Source organism: Podarcis vaucheri, assembly GCF_965113315.1.
Source record: "Podarcis vaucheri genome assembly, chromosome: 7".
NCBI lineage: Eukaryota > Metazoa > Chordata > Lepidosauria > Squamata > Lacertidae > Podarcis > Podarcis vaucheri.
Window position 1 is genome coordinate 88,930,959 of NC_138765.1, and position 20,601 is coordinate 88,951,559.

The window sequence follows — 20,601 nt, forward strand, 5'->3', positions numbered from 1 at the left end:
ATGGGCCGGTCTACCGTCCCTCAGACCATGTGGTGGGCCGGACTATATTTTGAAAAATAATAATAATGAATGAATTCCTATTCCCCACAAATAGCCCAGAGATGCATTTTAAATAAAAGGACACATTCTACTCATGTAAAAACACCAGCCAGGCCCCACAAATAACCCAGAGGTACATTTTAAATAAAAGGACACATTCTACTCATGTAAAAACATGCTGATTCCCGGACCATCTGCGGGCCGGATTGAGAAGGCGATTGGGCTGCATCTGGCCCACGGGCCTTCGGTTGCCTACTCCTGCCCTAGAACTGTTTTTTTTGCACAAGGTGCCCTCATGTGGTCACACTTAACATTTCACCGCATTTTCTGAGTTACTCTTTGAAAACCCAAGGGTCTGTTTTGTGCTTTTCGGGCCATCAGTGGCAGATCTTGGGGCCTCAAATTTCAGCAGCGGTACGTGTGACACCAAAATTTGGCACCCCACCCCCTAAATCCGCTTCTGAGACCGTCACTTGATGACTGCAGCACTCAAATGGCAACCTGAATACAGTGATATCTCGGGTTACATATGCTTCAGGTTACAGATGCTTCAGGTTACAGACTCCACTAACCCAGAAATATTACCTCGGGTTAAGAACTTTGCTTCAGGTTGAGAACAGGAATCTTGCTCCGGCAGCGTGGCAGCAGCAGGAGGCCCCATTAGCTAAAGTGGTACTTCAGGTTAAGAACAGTTTCAGGTTAAGAACGGACCTCCAGAAAAAATTAAATACTTAACCCGAGGTACCACTGTATGTGAAATGTCCATGCCGGCTCCTGTGAATGAAGCTTTCAAATGGCTACTTCCAAGCAGATGGTGGAAGCTGTTCTCATGTTTGCACGGTTGATCTGGTAGTTTATAGAGTAGATCTGATTAACATGACAATGTGAAGGCAACCCAAGCTTCTTTGGACTGAAGGGAGAACTGAATTTGGCCACCCAGGCAGACAATGTGTTTCCCTATGCAGATTTTTTTTTTAAAAAAACAATTTTTAGATATAAAAAACCATCAGTTTATTAAATAGATTTAAATATACCACAATTCATATTGAAATCCATCAGGGGGAAAAAAATTCCTAGAAGATTTGCACCATTGCAGATTACCGGTAATTGGAAATTGTATTAAATTGAAGTAATTTGGCAACAATTTGTAACAATTTGGGAAATCAACAAAAATAACCGGCAAAAAACCCCCAACCCAATTGCAAATTAATGCTCATTTCTTCAAATACACAATCCGTATTGATATCTTTCTAGATGATCTACACCATTTTTTTCAGCCCAAGGGCCACATTGCCAAAAAGGCAAGCCTTCCAGGGGCCGCATGCGAGTGGGGGGTGGGGCTTGAAGTCAGAGCAGTGTTTCTCAACCTGTGGGTCCCCAGATGTTGTTGGACTACAACTCCCATTATTCCTAGCCAGCATGACCAGTGGTCAAGGAGGATAGGAGTTGTAGTCCAACAACATCTGGGGACCCACAGGTTGAGAACCGCTGAGTTAGAGGTTTCTAAAGCTGCCGCTCCTCCATCCAGTTCAAGGGCAGATTCCAACAAAGCCAGAGCGCTGGTTTTAGGCTGATCCTGAGGGGAGGAGCTGAACCAATGGATTCAAATTACAAGAAAGGAGATTTCAGCTAAAGTACCTGGAAGAACTGTTTGACAGCAGAACAGGACTCCCTTGGAAGTTTCTCAGTAGAGGTTGTTTTGTTATGGAAATTCTACTCAATACTGATCCAGAGCAGATTCCAATGTATAGTCATACCTTGGGTTACAGACGCTTCAGGGTGCGTTTTTTCAGGTAGCGGACCGCCGAAACCCGGAAGTACCGGAACGGGTTACATCTGGGTTTCGGTGGTCGTGCATGCTAAATCGCACTTTGTGCATGCGCATGTGCAGACGCGCCGAAGCTCAACCCGTGCGTGCGCAAACGCGCCGCTGCGGGTTGCGGACACTGCGGGTTGCGAACGTGCATCCCGCACGGATCACGTTTGCAACCCGAGCGTCCACTGTATAGTTAGCAGAGTAACAACTTAAAAAACGTTTCAGGATTCCCCAAAAATAGACCAGAGGCAATTAATATTTCATCCAGCAGAGCTTTATTGCTACTGAAGGCAAATGAGCCTAAGGGTCACAAATCCAATACATTCAGGATTGGCACTGTGTTATAAGAAATCCAGTTGCAGCAGACAACTTAAAACTTACAATAACTTATAATAAGGCTAAACCTTAACACTATACACTGGTACCTCGGGTTACGAACTTAATTCGTTCCGGAGGTCCGTTCTTAACCTGAAACTGTTCTTAACCTGAGGTACCACTTTAGCTAATGGGGCCTCCCGCTGCCACTGCCACCGCCGCCCGATTTCTGTTCTCATCCTGAAGCAAAGTTTTTAACCTGAGGTACTATTTCTGGCTTAGTGTAGTCTGTAACCTGAAGCGTCTGTGACCTGAGGTATCACTGTATACAGAACACCACACCAGAAGGAAAAAGCGTCTGTGACCTGAGGTATCACTGTATACAGAACACCACACCAGAATGCCCCATATGGCCTTTCTTTTATGGCCAGTATCACCTTGACAGAAAGAGATAAGAGAACCAGTTTAAAGCAGCTGTACTCAGCTTCTCTGAAGGAATAACCCAAACATCATGAAGCTTCTGCTTGTTTCCTTCACACAGAGAAGCTTCCAGAAGCTTCCAGAACCCTCTTGAAGTAATGCTTTCTGCACTAAGAAATGCAGACTGACATATGCAAGCCTCCAGTCAGGGATGATTTAGTGGTGATTCCTGCATTGCAGGGGCTTCGGATGATGACCATTTGTTGGTGTTGTTTAGTCGTTTAGTCGTGTCCGACTCTTCGTGACCCCCTGGACCAGAGCACGCCAGGCACTCCTGTCTTCCGCTGCCTCCCGCAGTTTGGTCAGACTCATGCTGGTAGCTTCAAGAACACCGTCCAACCATCTCGTCCTCTGCCGTCCCCTTCTCCTTATGCCCCCCATCTTTCTCAACATCAGGGTCTTTTCCAGGGAGTCTTCTCTGCTCATGAGGTGGCTCTACAATTCTGTGATTCTGTGACTCTATCCCAAAATATAGACTCTCTCTTTCTCCCCCACAGATGGGCCAAGCGGGCGACGTGGAGGAACGGGGCAAAATCCTGGTGTCCCTCATGTACAGCACTCCGAAAGGAGGCCTTGTCGTCGGCATCGTGCGTTGCGTCCATTTAGCGGCCATGGACGCCAACGGCTACTCTGACCCTTTTGTGAAAATGTATGTCCTGGGCACAAACACCTGGGCATTGTCAATTACTTAGGTAAAGGTAAAGGTGAAGGGACCCCTGACCATTAGGCCCAGTCGTGGCCAACTCTGGGGTTGCGGCGCTCATCTCACTTTATTGGCCGAGGGAGCCGGTGTACAGTTTGTGGGTCATGTGGCCAGCAGGTTTAAGCCGCTTCTGGCGAACCAGAGCAGCGCACAGAAACGCTGTTTACCTTCCCGCTGGAGCTGTACCTATTTATCTACTTGCCCTTTGATGTGCTTTCGAACTGCTAGGTTGGCAGGAGCAGGGACCGAGCAACGGGAGCTCACCCCGTCACGGGCATTCGAACCGCTGACCTTCTGATCGGCAAGTCCTAGGCTCTGTGGTTTAACCCACAGTGCCACCCGCGTCCCTGTCAATTACTTAGTAAAGGCAAAGTGTAAAGGGACCCCTGACCATCAGGTCCAGTCGCAGATGACTTTGGGGTTGCGGCGCTCATCTCGCTTTATTGGCCGAGGGAGCCGGCGTACAGCTTCCGGATCATGTGGCCAGCATGACTAAGCCGCTTCAGGTGAACCAGAGCAGCGCACGAAAACGCTGTTTCCCTTCCCGCCGAAGCAGTACCTATTTATCTACTTGCACTTTGACGTGCTTTCGAACTGCTAGGTTGGCAGGAGCAGGGACCGAGCAACGGGAGCTCACTCCGTCACGGGCATTCGAACTGCTGACCTTCTGATCGGCAAGTCCTAGGCTCTGTGGTTTAACCCACAGCACCACCCACGTCCCTAATTACTTAGTCGCTTGCAATTCTGAGTGCGCTCAGGAAAAGTGTGCCTCTTTCCTCAAGAATTTCGGTGCTTTGCCATGTAATCTTGCATTACCTTCCCTATTCCTACTAAATCTCGCCGCTTTACCAAATCGTTCAGCTCCGCTGGCCACCAGTGTGAGATAATGCAACTCTTGGCAAATGTTGCGATCCGACCCCATTTTTTCCAGGACGGAAGTGGCAGGCAAGGGTGTGGCTCCCCTACGAAGAAAGGCTTCAGTGTTTGGGACTTTTTAGCATAGGAAAAGCTGAATTTCTCCAAGCAGAATGCAGAGCAACATTGGGTTCTCCCCTCAATTTACATGCATTTATATGCACGCTTTCCTCTAAATATCCATGTTTGCAAACATTCATTTGTTTTGGCTGGAGGGACGCCTCACAAAATATGGGAAAGTGCACATTTTAGGGCTTGGCTGTGTTCTGGTTCGCATATTGCTTTGGGAACTCTGAATGGGGTTGGTTAAAATGCTGACTGGACCAACTTTCTGCCCCATCCCTGTTGGGAGGAGATGGAGCCAGAAGGAGGAGGAGTAGCAGAGGGGAAGCAGCAGCATGAGCTCAGCATTGTCTACACTGAACGACAGCAGCTCTTCAGGGTTTCAGGCAGGAGTGTTGAACCATCTCCATGCCAAGCAGCTGCTCCTTCTATGGTGGGAGCGGTGGCCCAACATGTTTGTCACCTGTGGAGAGTCACAGATTCATCACCTCTGGGATAATCTGTTTTTCTGTTCATTCCCCCCTCCCCCAAAGAATTACCCGTATTTTTCGCTCTATAGGATGCACCAGATGATAGGACGCACCTAGTTGGGGGGGGGGAGGAAATAAGGGGAAAAAAATTCTGAAGCCCAGAAGCCAGAACAGCAAGAGGGATCTGGCTTCTGGGATAGCTGGTCTAGCTTTGCGCGAAGCCTCCGCAGGGCACGGGGAGCCTTCATCCCCGTGCCCTGCGGAGGCTTTGCGGGGCCATCCAAAAGCCAGAATAGCTAGAGGGAGTGCTGTGCAGCTAGAGGGAGCCTTCATCCCCGTGGCCTGCGGAGGCTTCTGGGACAGCCCGTGAAGCCTCCGGAGGGCAGCGGGATGAAGGCAGCCCGCTGTCCTGCGGAGGCTTTGCTCCGCTAACCCCGAAGCTAGAACAGCGAGACGGAGTTCTGCACAGTGCTCCGTCTTGCTGTTCCGGCTTCTGGGACAGCCTGTGAAGCCTCCGCAGGGCAGCGGGGTGCCTTCATCCCCCTGCCCTACGGACGCTTTGCGCAGCTAAGCCAGAAGCTAGAACAGCGAGATGGAGCACTGTACAGCGCTCCCTCTCCCTGTTCTGGCTTCTGGCTTAGCCGTGGAGCCTGCATTCGCTCCATAAGACGCACACACATTTCCCCTTACTTTTTAGAAGGGAGAAGGTGCGGAAAATATGGTAGCTTGACAGTTCAGCAAACCACCTCCCTGCTGTCTCTTTCCACGATTATGCATCACCGCTACATCCCAAAAACTTGGTCAGAAGAGAGACCCTTTTTCCTTCCGCATGGACTGATGCTTGCCCCTTTTAGCTTTCCAGCTGTCTTTCACAATCCTCCAAGTTCTGGAGAAAAACGCTCTCATCTTCTTCTTTTCAGATGCTTAAAGCCGGACATGGGGAAGAAAGCGAAGCAGAAGACGCAGATTAAAAAGAAGACGTTGAACCCGGAGTTTAATGAGGTGAGGCAAGGCTAAGATTCCTGTGTTTCAGGGGGTTGGACTAGATGATACTTGTGGTCCCTTCCAACTCCACGACGCTATGATTCTAAGGCCTCTTCTCACATTCCATGTGGTGCATTCGTGGATCTGAGATTTTCAGAGCCTGCTTGCCACACACGCCGGCTTTCCCTAGCCTGATGCTCTCCAGATTATTTATTCATCATTATTATCTATGTGCTGTATTAACCTTCCGCTCTTCCTCCCCAAGGAGTTGGGTGACAAACAGATGTACCATTAAAAAAACAAACAAACAAAGCAAACAGTTTAACACATTCTGAAAACACTGTTAAAAACATCTAAAATCAGTTTCTGCAAAGTTCAAAAACATTCTTCCATCCAGTACTTTTTCAGCCACCAAACGCCTGGGTGAAAACAGGAATGTTGTCAGAGTCCTCCTGAAAGCCAATAAAGAGGGAGGTACCAGTGCACCTCACTCGGGAAGGCATTGCACAGCCAGGAGCCACCACTGAAAAGGCCCAGATAGGATTCCTTATTATTATTAACGTTCTTATGTCACATATGTATACATTATCATATTACATTACAGGGCATATTATAATATAATTTCCAACATGTATACAAAGTTTATATACCAAATTTATGTACCTAAAGAAAGGAAAAAAAGGGGAAAAAAGAAACAAAGACATAAAGCCATTTCAAAATAATATTTGTACCAGCACTACGGATTTCCTGTCAATCTCGTATATTCTTTTTTTACAAATAAATGTACTCTTATTATTGTATATTTCTTTACATTTTATCTAATACATTCCTATATCAATATGTACCCTTAATCATGTTTCTCAACTCAATTTCTCTCCAACGTCTATCGAACGCTAGCATAGATAGCAAACCTTTACTATATTTTTGAACATATATCTATCCCATTTTTCCATAATTTTTTGTTTTGAGTTGCCTCTCAGGCTATTTGTCAACTGCGCCATTTCAGCAAATTCGTGTAGTTTATTATGCCAGCCCGTTACTGTTGGGGCTTCTTCTTCCTTCCACCCCTTTGCTACCAAAGTCCGGGCTGCAACCCGGCCCAGATAGGATTCCAGCTTCCATCAGCCCTAGTCAACATAGCCAGTGGTCAGGAAGGCAGTACTTTAGAGGCATCCCCAGAAATGGGCAGTGATGAAACAGGGATGAGTTTGTGGTGTATATATTGTAGATAGTGAATGCTGGGCTGGCTTCACGTCAACCCACCTGTGCTCAGTTCCATCCGTCCCTAGAACTGAACCCACTCCTTGCTTCATCTGAACGAAGTTTGAGAGCCAGTGTGGTGCAGTGGTTAAGAGCGGTAGTCTCGTAATCTGGGGAACCGGGTTCGCGTCTCCGCTCCTCCACATGCAGCTGCTGGGTGACCTTGGGCCAGTCACACTTCTCTGAAGTCTCTCAGCCCCACTCACCTCACAGAGTGTTTGTTGTGGGGGAGGAAGGGAGAGGAGATTGTTAGCTGCTTTGAGACTCCTTCGGGTAGTGATAAAGCGGGATATCAAATCCAAACTCTTCTTCTTCCTGGTTATCGACAGAAGCCTGCTTTGAGCAAGGAGGGGGAGGCTAGCGGGCCAAGGCCTTCTCTGCCCCCTCCCCAAAGCTCCACCACTTGATCCTTGATGGAGAGTGTTATCTTTTTGGCAGGAGTTTTTCTACGATATCAAACACAGCGACCTAGCCAAGAAGCAGCTCGACATATCGGTTTGGGACTACGACATTGGCAAATCCAATGATTATATTGGTGAGTGCTATCAGAAACAATGGGGGACTCTCAGCTTGTTTAATTAGGGTTTATTAAACCACGGTGACGTGTGTGGGTGTGTAAAAAAAAATGAGTTTTAGGTTCTTAGGATATCCAGGAATGGGTTGTTTATTGGGTTTCTTTCTCAATAATAATAATAAATAATATTTTTTTAATATACCCTGCCCTCCCCGGCCAGAGCCGGGCTCAGGGCGGCTAACACCAGTAAAATTACAATAAAAACATAATGGCAGGGGGGAAACCAATTAAAAATACGGGGTAAAATGCAATTTAAAATGCACCCTCATTTTAATAGTAGCCCATAGATCAAAACCATAAGGGGAGGCAAAACTAAGGGTCAGACAGAATCCAAACCAAAGGCCAGGCGGAACAGCTCTGTCTTGCAGGCCCTGCAGAAAGATGCCAAGTCCCGCAGGGCCCTAGTCTCTTGTGACAGAGCATTCCACCAAGTTGGGGCCAATACTGAAAAGGCCCTGGCCCTAGTTGAGACCAAGAGGTGCTTTGCAGTACAATCTTCAGTGCAAGGTCTTCCTGGTCCTCCTCCGCCCAATGATGCTTTTGGACTACAATTCCCAGCAGCCCCACTCAGCCCTTGCTGGCTGGGGACTGATGGGAGTTGCAGTCCACAGCCCCTGGGAGGGGGAACCCAGTTAGGGGAGGTGGCACCGGATCTTTGATGGGACCGTGGGCATTGCAGGGGGTCATCTCAGCCAGGTAACCCAGGGCAACTGTTGAGTCTTTGTTGAATGAGATCTGAACTGTCAGATTTAAGAAAAAAAAAGATAACCTGGAAGTGGGGTCCCGGTTTGAGGCCCGCCATGATGCACGGAGGGACGCAGGTGGCGCTGTGGGTAAAACCTCAGTGCCTAGGACTTGCGATCGCATGGTCGGCGGTTCGAATCCCCGCGGCGGGGTGAGCTCCCGTCTTTCGGACCCAGCTCCTGCCCACCTAGCAGTTCGAAAGCACCCCTAAAGTGCAAGTAGATAAATAGTTTCCGCTTTATAGCGGGAAGGTAAACGGCGTTTCCGTGTGCTGCGCTGGTGCCGGCTCGCCAGAGCAGCTTCGTCACGCTGGCCACGTGACCCGGAAGTGTCTCCGGACAGTGCTGGCTCCCGGCCTCTTAAGTGAGATGGGCGCACAACCCTAGAGTTGGACACAACTGGCCCGTACGGGCAGGGGTACCTTATGATGCACGGCACGCCTCTCTCTGCAGCTGCCTTTCTGTCTCTTGCAGGTGGGTGCCAGCTGGGCATCACAGCCAAAGGCGAGCGCTTGAAACACTGGTACGAGTGTCTGAAGAACAAGGACAAGAAGATAGAGCGCTGGCACGCCTTACAGAACGAGAACCACGTGGCCAGCGATTAGGAGAAACCACCCCCTACCCCACCATACCTGAACCCTCCTCCACCCAACTCCTTGTAGATTCCCAGATGTCTTTCTTTCACTGCTGGGGAAAAGACTCCCCTCTCGTCTCCTGCCTCTTTCGCAAGAGAGGCTTCCCTCCTCCTTAATCATCTCCCTTTTCTTCTTGTTTTCCTTCTTCTTCTCCATCGTCTCCTGCCTCCTTCAGGAAGCAGCTGCTGCTCCCTTCGTCCCCCTCTCTCTCTTCCTTCCCTTTCTTTTTCTGCCTCCTTCCGGGAAGCAACTTCTCTCTTGCTTCTCCTCTATTCTCCATGCCAAGGATAAAGGTTCTCTTTTATGTTTTGTATCGTGACCCATTCCTGCCACCGCCACCTTCTCCTGCCGTGGGTGCATTGATGTATAGACTTTTTCAAGCAATAGCCCAGCACTGGAAATATTTTACGTTTGGCCTCTGCTTATCCTGACAGCTAAATGACACCCACCCACCCGACCTGACCCGACTTCGCCGTGCTTCTCCCCGACCTGTTGAAAAGCTCTTTGTACTCTTAAGTGCCCTTGAATTGACCTCCTTGCCCACCTTCCTCCAGTCTCCACCTGGGCATGTGGAAGGTTGCGCTCATTCTCCTCTTTGCACATTCAAACTACTCTGTGCATCGCTCATGGGAAAATGCACGGCTACGGTTTTTTGATCCGGCTGCTCCGAGCATGTGGGGCGGCTGAAACGAAACCAGACCAAACCAGCCAGATAGCGCAAGTCTTTCGGAAACCAACGCCTGCGCTGTAGAAAGCTTGGGCTTCCGACTCTTAGCCTCACTTTGGTCTCGCCTTTTTCTGTGACCCGCCATAGATGTAATTCCGCCAAGATTCATTTCTCAGCGTTGCTTGGTGCCATCTCGGACACTTTTAAGAACCACCTTCGTCCTTCCTGGTTTGGCAACTACGTGGGCTGAATGGCCAGTAAAAAAAAAGAAATTATGCTGTGCTTCTGCTCCCACCCACTGTGTGGTGCTGTTGGACAAAGTACTGTTCATGTTAATGCGGCCTGTCTAGGATAGCTGTTACTGCTCTGGTACCCTCCAGGTGTTGTCCAACTCCCATGAGCCCTAGAAGCCAGCGTGGCCCGATGGTCAGGGATGATGGGATCTGGAGTCCAATGATACATGGAAGTTCCAGGAGGTGTTGCCATTGACCATGCCCTACTGTTTTTGGAGCACACCCAGAATCTAAGGTTCAGACGTTCAGAGGTAGAGGCAGCTTGGAGCGGTGGTGCATTTGCAATATTTGTGCAGGGCCCTTCTTGTGCACAGCAAAGAGCAAGCCTGACCCAGAAGCTTTGGCGAAATAGGGGCAGCGCCATGTGGCTTATCTGCCACTCAAGAGATTTCCTTGCTTGTTGAGCTAGTTCTCCCTAAAGCCCTCTCCTTTAGCTTGGACTTGTTGGTGGCGGCACCGTCAAAATGCCCACCTGAAATCTCCCAGGTCACGTTCGCTGTGGCTTCAAACCCGGCATGCATCTGTATGGATATACAACATTTTCATACTTCTTAGGTCTTATACCTGTGTTGAAACTTGAAAACAAAAAACCCCATAGCACAAAAGCATTGGTTAGGTGTTATGTGGGGCTATGCTGTAGTAGCCACGTTCACAATCCATTTAAAGTACTACGATGCCCCTTTAAACAGTCATGGCTCCCCCCCAATGAATTCTGGGGGCTGTGGTTTGTGAAGGGTGTTGAGAGTTGTTAGGAGGACCTTATTCCCCTTGCAGAGCTGCAATTTCCAGAGTGGCTTAATCCCTCTTCCCAGGAAGCTATGGCAATTGTTAGGGGAATAGGGGTCTGCTCGCAATCCCAGGACCCTTAACTACAGCTCCCAGAACTCTTTAGCGGAAGCCACGCCTGTTCAGAGTGGCATCACAACGCTTTGATTGGATGATGTGGTCTAGGTTGACTTCAGGCAGCCATACCTGGCTCAAGACAAAGGACAAAATGGCACCCCCTCCACTTTTCTCAGACAGAAATAATGGTGTCTCAGAAGATCCGTGCCCAGTGCAACCAAACCAGCTGTGCTCCCCTAGATCTGCCTTCGTCACCAGCTCAGACTGTTGGTCTACCTGGCCCAGGATCGTCCAATGGGTAGCAGCTCTGGGATCTCCATCCCAGATCCAGTCCTTCCCATCAGATGCTTCCTGAGTACGTTCATTCTGGAGGTGCCAGGAGTCGAACTTTAGAATTGCTTCTGGTTTTAAATCCCCCCCCATTGATAAGAAATCTTTTTTGGAAGGGGCAGATTCCAGTGGAATTCTCATGGATGGTTGCATTTGATGGTTGCATTTTTTTGGTCACGGTTGCATTTTTCATTCAAGGTGGCTGAGGTCATCTTTGCTGATGTCCTTGCATTCTTCAGGCCATCTCTCTGGGGCTCTCAAACCTTTACCGCAAGGCCCTGTGTTTCCTGGAAAGCGTTGCCAAGGACCTCATGGGGCTTTACTGGAAGCTGTGGCTGAGAGTTGCAGCAGGACATCAAAAGATGTTCATCCAGCAATGGAAGAGGACATCTTCCTGACACATCTCGGCCACCTCGTACGTAAGATAAGTGCAAACCCCGCTAAACCAAAACTGTACAAACCAAACAGCCCCAACCTCAAGTGTCATAAGAAAGAGTCAGAAGATAACTAGCCTTTTTCACATGGGATGAAGATGATCTGGAACAAGAATTGGAAACCTGGTGCTCTGCTGATGTTGCTGGACCCCCATCAGCACCAGAGAACGTGACAGAGTCCAACAACATAGGAACATTGATTAGACCATTGGTCTACCTTGTTTAGGCAGCAGGTCTTTGTGGTTTCAGGCTGAGGACATTCTCAGCCCCACCTGGCAATTCTGAGCCCTGAACCTGGGACTTTAGGCGTGCAACACAACCCCAGTCCATGCAAATCACTGGCCACCCTGATCTAGAAACGGACAGGAAGGATTCAGCATGGCACAATTTCAAACCTTCTGTGTAAAAAGTAGGCGCTGAGCTGTGGTCGCTTCCTCGTCCACCTGCCTCACCTTCAGGAGTGCTGGTTCCGTTACCCTTCACCTGCGAGTTTGCACCTGGGCCATTTTTGTGTGGTGGTCCGGATGCTGTCAGCGGCTTTCGGCTGGTTGCCCAAAAAAGTATAAAAACAAGGGAAAGTTTCTTACTGTCCTTTTTTATTCCGATATTACAGAGAGAGGCTAAAGAGAACCCAGCCTCTTGGATAATGGCATTGTCCCGAGTGAATCTCTCCCACTTCCTCATCTGTCACTTCTACGGGTCCTGCTCCGTGACCTCTGTCTTTAAGCTCTTTGCTGTCCTACTTTTAAGGCTCGCCGGGTCCTGGAAGATGGAGAGTCTGGAATGCTTTCTAAAGACTGGCCGTTCCAGTTCTGCCTCCTCCTCTCCCATTATTTCCCAACTTTCCCCCTCATCTGCCTCTGTGACCTCCCGCAAACCAGTGTTCCTCCTCCCTGGAAGGGTCAGGATTTGAGGGAGATGGTCTCTGCCATTCCTCCGCTGCCCAGTTCTTGACAGTGGTCTGCTGTTTCAGAGCAGAGCCCCAATGGCCTCTCTTCCCTGTGGTTTCCAGTAGCAAATCTTCCTCTCATCTTCCTTGTCCAATAGACTCTTAGTTGTACATTTGTGAAGGACAGCTTCATGAAAGATGTCTCAGCTGTCTTGTCCTGGATGAGAGTTTCAACAGGGTGTTGTTTTTCCTTGTTGGCCTGTCAGAAGGTCACAGCCTCAGAGTTCTGGTGCAGCCAAACCTATTTACCTACCTTGACCTTGTAGTATTACTCTATTTCTCTATCCATTCCGGCATTGCAATGAGTTGGACTAGATGACTCTTTGAGTCCGTCCGTCCCCAACTCTGTCTATCTAATCATCTGTCCAGACAAATCTTCTAAGATTTCATAAAACGTACTGGGAATTTTTTTGGGTTCCTTTTGTAGACAGCAAGAACCATCCAGCAGCCTATCTGTGCTGGTAGCCATCTGACCACCTGGCAGAACTTTAGGCTAATGGATCCCTTGTGATATGCTGGTGACAAGGTCCCAGATCTGGTGTATCTTTGGGACCTGCTAGCACACAGGACTTCCACTCACAGTGCTCTCCCTCCAATGTAACCAAGATCACTGGTTCATGTGAGGAAAGCATGTTTTCTCTTTCACATTTAAATTCTGGGGAACGGCAATGAGATGGTTGGGACATCAGATGGATGAAGACTGGGGCGGTGAACGTTTTTTGATCCAAGGGCCACCATATGTGGGCAGACTTCTGGGGCTCACCTGCCGACGGAGGGTGGGAGCCAGAAGCCAAAACGAGTGAGTCAGCAGAGGTGCCTCAGAACTTTGTATGATGAGCAACATTCCAGCTTCACAAACATGTAAGAGGTTCCACACACACACACCCCTCCCACCAGAAATATCTCGTCTTCCATCCTGGCGTGTGAGATGCATTACTGCTTTTCAAGGGCGCATCTGTCAGGCCAACGCACTCTTGTAGGGTGGTGTGTGTGTGGGGTGTGTGTGTGTGTGTCCCTGGAGAGAGTTGGGACGGTGTTGGAGAGGCGAGTGCAAAGCGTGGCACTCTTCTCTCTTTGCTCCTGTCGTCTCTTTCCAAAATACACATCAAGAGGAACCTGTTGCAAGTCTCCCCCCAAAGGCTGATGCCAGTCTCATTTAATGCCAAGGTTAGATGCAGAGCAAAGGCCTTCAAGCACTGCCCAGACAGGGACTCCTCCCCTCTGGCGCCAGCGTTTCTCTTCTCCTCCATTTCACATGCCGTCTGGAGACGCCTTCTTTGTGCAAGTGGTTTGTTTTCCTCCAAAGTCTGGTTTTTGCACAGCGCGGTGTGAAGATTCTTGTTGGGGAAAAAACAAGAAAGGACCTGCATTTTTCCTATCCGCCCTCCCAGATTTTCACGGATGTCCACCCCCTCTCCACCCCTTCAACTTCTTGGCAGTTTGTGACCATTTTGTAATGTGCCCGCTTTCGTTCTTTGTAAATAAAGCATGAACATCTTAGATCAGGAATGGTACACACCCCTCCCTTCCCCCGCCTCTTCCTTCTCTTGACAATTGCATTCTCTCAAGCATGCAATGAGACTTCACAGAGAAATAAAAACAGTTTACAACTATTTAACAGCCAACCTACCACCAGTACTAAAAACAAAAACACAAAAACCTAATCCCTTCTGCTGCATGCAGGTGTAAGAAACCCTCCCACACACACACTTTTCTTCATGTCATACCTAATAAAGTGAAAACAACCTGGGGGGAAACCTCACTTTGCCTTGTGTTTTTGTCACCTGCATTTCTCGAAAACATGCACCTGAGGCAAAAGTCGAGGTGGAAACACTCCCAAGAACCAGGGCGGTGCAGTTTTGTTAAAGAGTGTTGGACTAGGACCTGGGAGAAACCAGGGGTCAAATCTCCACTTGGCCACACCGGGTGTCCCAGGGCCATTGACTGCCTCGGCCGCACCTACCTCGCAGGGCGGTTGTGGAGCGGGGAAACCATGTAGATGACTTCCTGAGCATCTTGGAGGAAGAGGTGGGCTAGAAATTCAATAGATAAATAAGATGGATCCAAGATCGTTGGAGGGGTGGGGTGGGGCGGAAGGTATCTGATCAGTCTTCCAATCCTGTCTGAGGCCTGGCTCACTACAGTATAACTCTACAGTATAACCAAGAGATCCAGTGTGGTGTAGTGGTTAAGAGTGGTGGACTCGTAATCTGGTGAACCAGGTTCGCTTCCCCGCTCCTCCACATGCAGCTGCTGGGTGACCTTGGGCTAGTCACACTTCTCTGAAGTCTCTCAGTCCCACTCACCACACAGAGTGTTTGTTGTGGGGGAGGAAGGGAAAGGTGATTGTTAACCGCTTTAGACTCTTTCAGGTAGTGATAAAGCGGGCTATCAAATCCAAACTTCTCTTCTTCTTCGTTGTCTCTCAGTCTCCTTCCTTCCTTCCTTCCTTCCTTCCTTCCTTCCTTCCTTCCTTCCTTCCTTCCTTCCTTCCTGGTTCCACCTCCTCCTCTCTGGGGCTGTCGAGGAAAGAGGCCCTGGCCAGAACCCACCGTGAACACCTTGTTCTCTTATACAGTGGTACCTTGGTTTAAGAACAGGCCAGTTTAAGAACGAATTGGTTCACAAACTCAGGAAAACCAGAAATAGTGTCTTGGTTTGAGAACTTTACCGCGGTCTAAGAATGGAAGACAAACGGTGGCAGGAGTCCTCATTAGGGAAAGCGCGTCTCGGTTTAAGAATGGTTTTGGTTTAAGAACGGACTTCCGGAACGGATTAAGTTCATAAACCGAGGTACCACTGTAATGGCAATGGCACCCACCTGAGAGGTGCTGGAACTGAGTTCTGGTGAGTTCCCGCTGAAGAAAAGCCCCAGCCCCCCCCCAAGAGCTCAGCCCCCCACCCTTGAGCTGGCACCTCTGTGTTGGTCCATGATATGTGAGCTTTTGAAATGAAATACATGCATCCCGTCCGAAGAAGAGTCCTATTTAACTCAAATCTGCTTAAAGAGAACTTTGGGTAGAGCTTTTTCAAAACAAACCTTCGGGAATCTGGGAGGAATAATCAGAACCTTGTTGTAATCATCTTAAGCGTGCAGCAGATGGCAGTAACACTCAAAAGACGATGATGATTGTCAGCAAAAACTCTGGGACAGCAGCGCGTGAAGGGGGGCAGGATTCAACAGTGGCGGGATGGTGTGTGTGTGTGTGTCCAGTTTTCCTGGCAAGGCACCAATCCGGGAAGCCATACAGGTGCACATACGCAGCGGGGTATGGAAGAGCTCTGCAATAATCAGCCCAGTGGGTGGGAGCCACGAAAAAGCCAAAATCCATGCTAGGGATCACTAGGAAAGGAACTGAAAACGAAACTGCCGATAGCATAATTCTGTTATGTAAATTTATAGCATGACTGCAGCTGGAATGCTGTATATAGTTCTGGTTGCCTCGCCTCAAAAAGGACATTGAAAGGACTTCTTCATGCAGCCAGAGGCAGCGTCTAAATCCCAGTCTCTCGAAACCACAGGAAGGGAGAAAGTGCTATTGTGCTCAAATCCTGCCTCTGGGTTTCTCACAGGCCGCTGTGAAAACAGGTGGGCCTCTGGCCTGATCCAGAAAACTCTTCTTGCATTCAGACACCTTTTAATGCCGTGGATGTTTCTGACAGACAGGTGGCGCTCGCATTGTTGCACAGAAGAAATGGGATCAAGGTCTACTTTGCTCTCACCAGAGCTCATCTTTGGAACCTGATTTCAACACCAGGACTCAGACAAGCGACATATAATTTAAAACGGCCAAAAACAAAGGTGTCTCTGAGCCTATGCAAAGTGCCTTTCCTTCCTTAATCAGTGATCGCCGCCCACTTGCTGGAATCAGGCGCTAAGGTTCCTTTAAAAATATTAATGGCCTTTCTGAGTAGGCTGCCTCGTATATAATGAAAGTATGACTTCCATAGAAATACAACACTAATTTTAACTGAAAGTGAAATGAGAAGACTTCCAGCCCCAAACTCCCAGGATGTTGAATTGGGCACAATAGGAAAGGATTTTACCACAAAGAAAACTCCAGCCATATTTCAAAATGCATTGATTGCCATTTCATCGCTCAACCTGCTCCTGCCTAGAGTCCTCTAACTTATGTTGCCCAATTGCATTTATATGAAAGGGCAGTCCTCATTTTTGGGGACACCCCCTCCCCAACAACACTTGACTTCTGATCCAACACCTTTTTCCTCCCTTCCTTTTTTTTTTTGCGCACTAATGTGATTTGGCCCAATCGATAGGAATCTCATCTTGGAGCCAGCTGAGCCGGTTGTCACGACTAATAATTTACAGTTTTAGTCGCTTGGAAATCAATACAGACTTGCTCTTTGCTGAGAGGTTGTAAAGGCCCTGGGGCAGGCGGGGGACTGAGCAGCAGACCGGCGGCTAAGCGGTTTGGACACAAAAGCCAATTTCTTGCTACATTGGGGCGGAGGGCAGCTCCAGCCACTGAAGGGACCAAATACTTTTGCCTGAGGATATGAAGAAGGCGCTGACTCTGGCCTTTGGCCCATGAAAGAGAAGGCCACGCCCCTTGAGCAAAAGCCCTCCCCCTGGGGCTCCCCCCCCATAGGTTTTGCTTTTGATGATGGCAGGAAGGAGGAGGAAACCCCCTCCCCTCTGTGCAGCAACCTGTCCTGGTGCCTCTCCCATATTCTTATCACCATGCCAAAGCAGGTAGGATCTGCAGTCCTGGTTAGTGCTGGACTCAGGTTTCCAAACCTCAGAGCTGACCAGAAGTCTCCAGGTTGCCTGGCCCCCTCTGGGGGCAGGTGGAGGGCTTGAATTTCCAGGTGGGTGATAGTAAAAGATTATGAAGAAGACTATGCATGCAGCTTGCAAGCTGCAGCCCAGCAGAAGCTGGCCGCAAATTGTTGCAGAGACGCTCTTCGGCGGAATCTGCTCCGCTCTGCTCTCCTCTCCCAATTAACCCCCGTCTCCAGGGCCCCTCCTGTGCATAGCTGTCAAGGTTTTCCTTTTTTTAAGGGAAATTCCCTTATTCCGAATAGGATTCCTTGCAAGAAAAGGGAAAAGTTGACAGCTATGATCCTGTGGCATCACCTGCCCCCCCTTACATCTCATTAATTCAGAAGACTGCATACAGCTTGCCAGCTGCAGTCCTACAGGAGCTGGCTGCAAATTGTTGCATGCACTCTGTTTCGGAAGGGTCTGCCTCCCTCCCTGCTCCCTCCTCCCAAATAATTTCATCAATCTCTGAAAGTTCCATAGACATTTCAAGGTGGCGCACCCTTCTCTCCTCTCCCAATTAACCTCTGTCTCCAGGGCTCAGTGATACTGAAATCTGCACATCAATTTCTCAAGTTTTCTTCCCCTAAGAAAGGCATTCCCCCCCCTGCTTGATTTTCATAGAATTTCTTTAAAATTCTAGAAAGTGCACAGACTCCTCCTAGATTAAGACCTGGGAGGCCGGGGTTCGAATTCTCACTCTGCCATGAAGCTCAACCTTGGTTGACTCGCTGCCTCTTAGCTCAAACTACCTCATAGGTTTGCTGGGAGGAGGAGATGGGAGGAGGTAGAATCACACGCACACCTGGAGCTGCTTGGATGTAATAAATAGGTAAATATATCCCTGGGGGTGGGGCAGCATTTTCTGTTTTTCCTCAAGGGCTAAAACATCCTGGGCTAGCCCTGATTTCAGCTATATGCAACTTTTACATACATACATTATGCTTGAAACTGAACTCCAGCATAAGATGTGAGCCAACTATATACGTAAGACCATACATCCTATATTACCATATATCTGTTGACGTTCGGTTCCAAAGAAACCGAACCGTGGGAAACTCTCAGGCACCCCTGGAGTCTCTTGCCACTCAGAGATCGCAACCATAAGACAAACACGATAAAACCCCCTCCATCCCACCCCTGAGATTTTCACCAGAATTTCCCCTCTCCTTTGAAGCAATTTCTTTTCTCATTATTGAGAATTGTTGGGAATAAGCACAGGAGAAATTTCTGGCAGAGCTCTAACCAGGCAGAGGGCCTTCTTGGTAGTGGTGCCTGCCCTGTGGAACGCCCTCCCATCAAATGTTAAAGATCTGACTTTTAGAAGACACCTGAAGGCAGCCCTGTTTAGGGAAGTTTTTAATGTTTGATGTTTTATTCTGTTTTTAATGCAGTGGTACCTCAGGTTACATATGCTTCAGGTTACATACGCTTCAGATTACAGACTCCACTAACCCAGAAATAGTGCTTGAGGTTAAGAACTTTGCTTCAGGATGAGAACAGAAATCGGGCTCCGGCGGTGCGGCAGCAGCAGGAGGCCCCATTAGCTAAAGTTGTCTTCAGGTTAAGAACAGTTTCAGGTTAAGTGCGGACCTCCAGAACAAATTAAGTACTTAACCTGAGGTACCACTGTATTCTGTTGGAAGCCACCCAGAGTGGCTGGGGAAACCAAGCCAGATGGGCAGGCTATAAATAATAAATTATTATTATTATTATTATTATTATTATTATTATTATTATTAACCTCTGATGGCTGGTTTTGTAAGGAGCTACACCTTTGGGGTGAAATTTTGAGGTGTGAGTAATAGTGCAGACAACACCCCCCTACAAGATTCATCATTTCATTGACGGCGTTTGTGAAATATAAACACCCATGCAGTTAATTGCTAGGTGTGCCTCTATGAATTTTTCAAATCCCCAGGAAGTAAATATCAGGGCTGGATGGGTTGTTGCTGATGGCTTTTTACTATTATTAAAAGAACTGTATGCTGCATAAATAGGAAAATAAGTTATTACCACCAGAGAATGTAGCTTTCAGCTTCTGCCATAAATCCAGGGTAGCAATTGACTCCGTGTTTACAAGCAAAGAAGACGGGAGTTGAAGGTGAACAGCAAGTGTAAGTGGAAGAATGGGGGGGGGGATGCAGGCTTTTGATTAATCAGGCTCTGAATATTAACCATGCATTGTGCTGATTTTATTGGAAATATATACAGTGGAAAGTGCTTTATTTTCCGGTTTGGCACCGCCCTTGGAAATCTCCAGTAAAGGAGGGAGCAGTTGGAATTGGCTTCCAGAAAACTCTACTCATGGCTCCAAAGCTGGTGTGGAGCATAGAATTATAGAGTTGGAAGGGACCCCAAGGATAATCTAGTCCAGGGGTCAGCAAACTTTTTCAGCATGGGGCCAGTCCACTGTCCCTCAGACCTTGTGGGGGGCCAGACTATATTTTTTTTTTTGGGGGGGGGGAAATGAACGAATTCCTATGCCACACAAATAACCCAGAGATACATTTTAAATCAAAGGACACATTCTACTCATGTAAAAACACGCTGATTCCCGGACCGTCTGCAGGCTGGATTTAGAAGGCGATTGGGCCGGATCCGGCCCCCGGGCCTTAGTTTGCCTACCCATGATCTAGTCCAGCAGTCAGCAAACTTTTTCAGCAGGGGGCCGGTCCACTGTCCCTCAAAATTTGTGGGGGAACCGACTATATATTTTTTTTGGGGGGGGAATGAACAAATTCCTATGCCCCACAAATAACCCAGAGATACATTTTAAATAAAAGCACACGTTCTGCTCATGTAAAAACACGCTGATTCCTGGACCGTCTGCGGGCCGGATTGAGAAGGCGATTGGGCTGGATCTGGCCCCCCGGGCCTTAGTTTGCCTACCCATGATCTAGTCCAACTCCCTGCAAGGCAGGAATCCCAGCTAAAGAATCCCTGACAGATGGCCATAAGACCTATGTTTAAGAACATGCAAGGAAGAAGTGTTTACCACCTTCTGAGGGAGTCCATTCTGCTGTTGAACTGTCCTTGCTGTCAGAAAGTTCTTCCTGATGTTTAGTCGGATTCTCCTTTCTTGAGCTGGAACCCCCTTTCTTGAACTGCCAATTTCTGCAGCAGGGTACAAGTAAAGGTTAAGGTAAAGGGACCCCTGACCATTAGGTCCAGTCGCGGACGATTCTGGGGTTTGATACGGACCGAGGGGGGGGGTACCTATTTCCCCCTTCTTCTTGGCTGTCCGAGGCGATGACCTCAAGGGTACCACCGCACACCCACCCTCGAACCCCCTTCACCGTTGC

At 48.5% G+C, this 20,601-nt stretch overlaps 1 protein-coding gene across 3 annotated transcripts in view; it reads left to right on the forward strand.

Annotated features, from left to right (window-relative positions):
• The window catches only part of RPH3A (rabphilin 3A), a 119,900-nt gene extending 105,625 nt beyond the window's left edge, over positions 1–14,275 (forward strand). For all 3 annotated transcript variants that reach the window (XM_082230047.1, XM_082230046.1, XM_082230048.1), the window contains 4 exons: positions 3,148–3,299; positions 5,722–5,803; positions 7,484–7,580; positions 8,837–14,275. In XM_082230047.1, coding sequence (XP_082086173.1) covers positions 3,148–3,299; positions 5,722–5,803; positions 7,484–7,580; positions 8,837–8,967 — 462 coding nt within the window. In that variant the 3' untranslated portion in view covers positions 8,968–14,275. The remainder of the gene's footprint in view (positions 1–3,147; positions 3,300–5,721; positions 5,804–7,483; positions 7,581–8,836) is intronic.
• Positions 14,276–20,601: the final 6,326 nt, after the last annotated feature.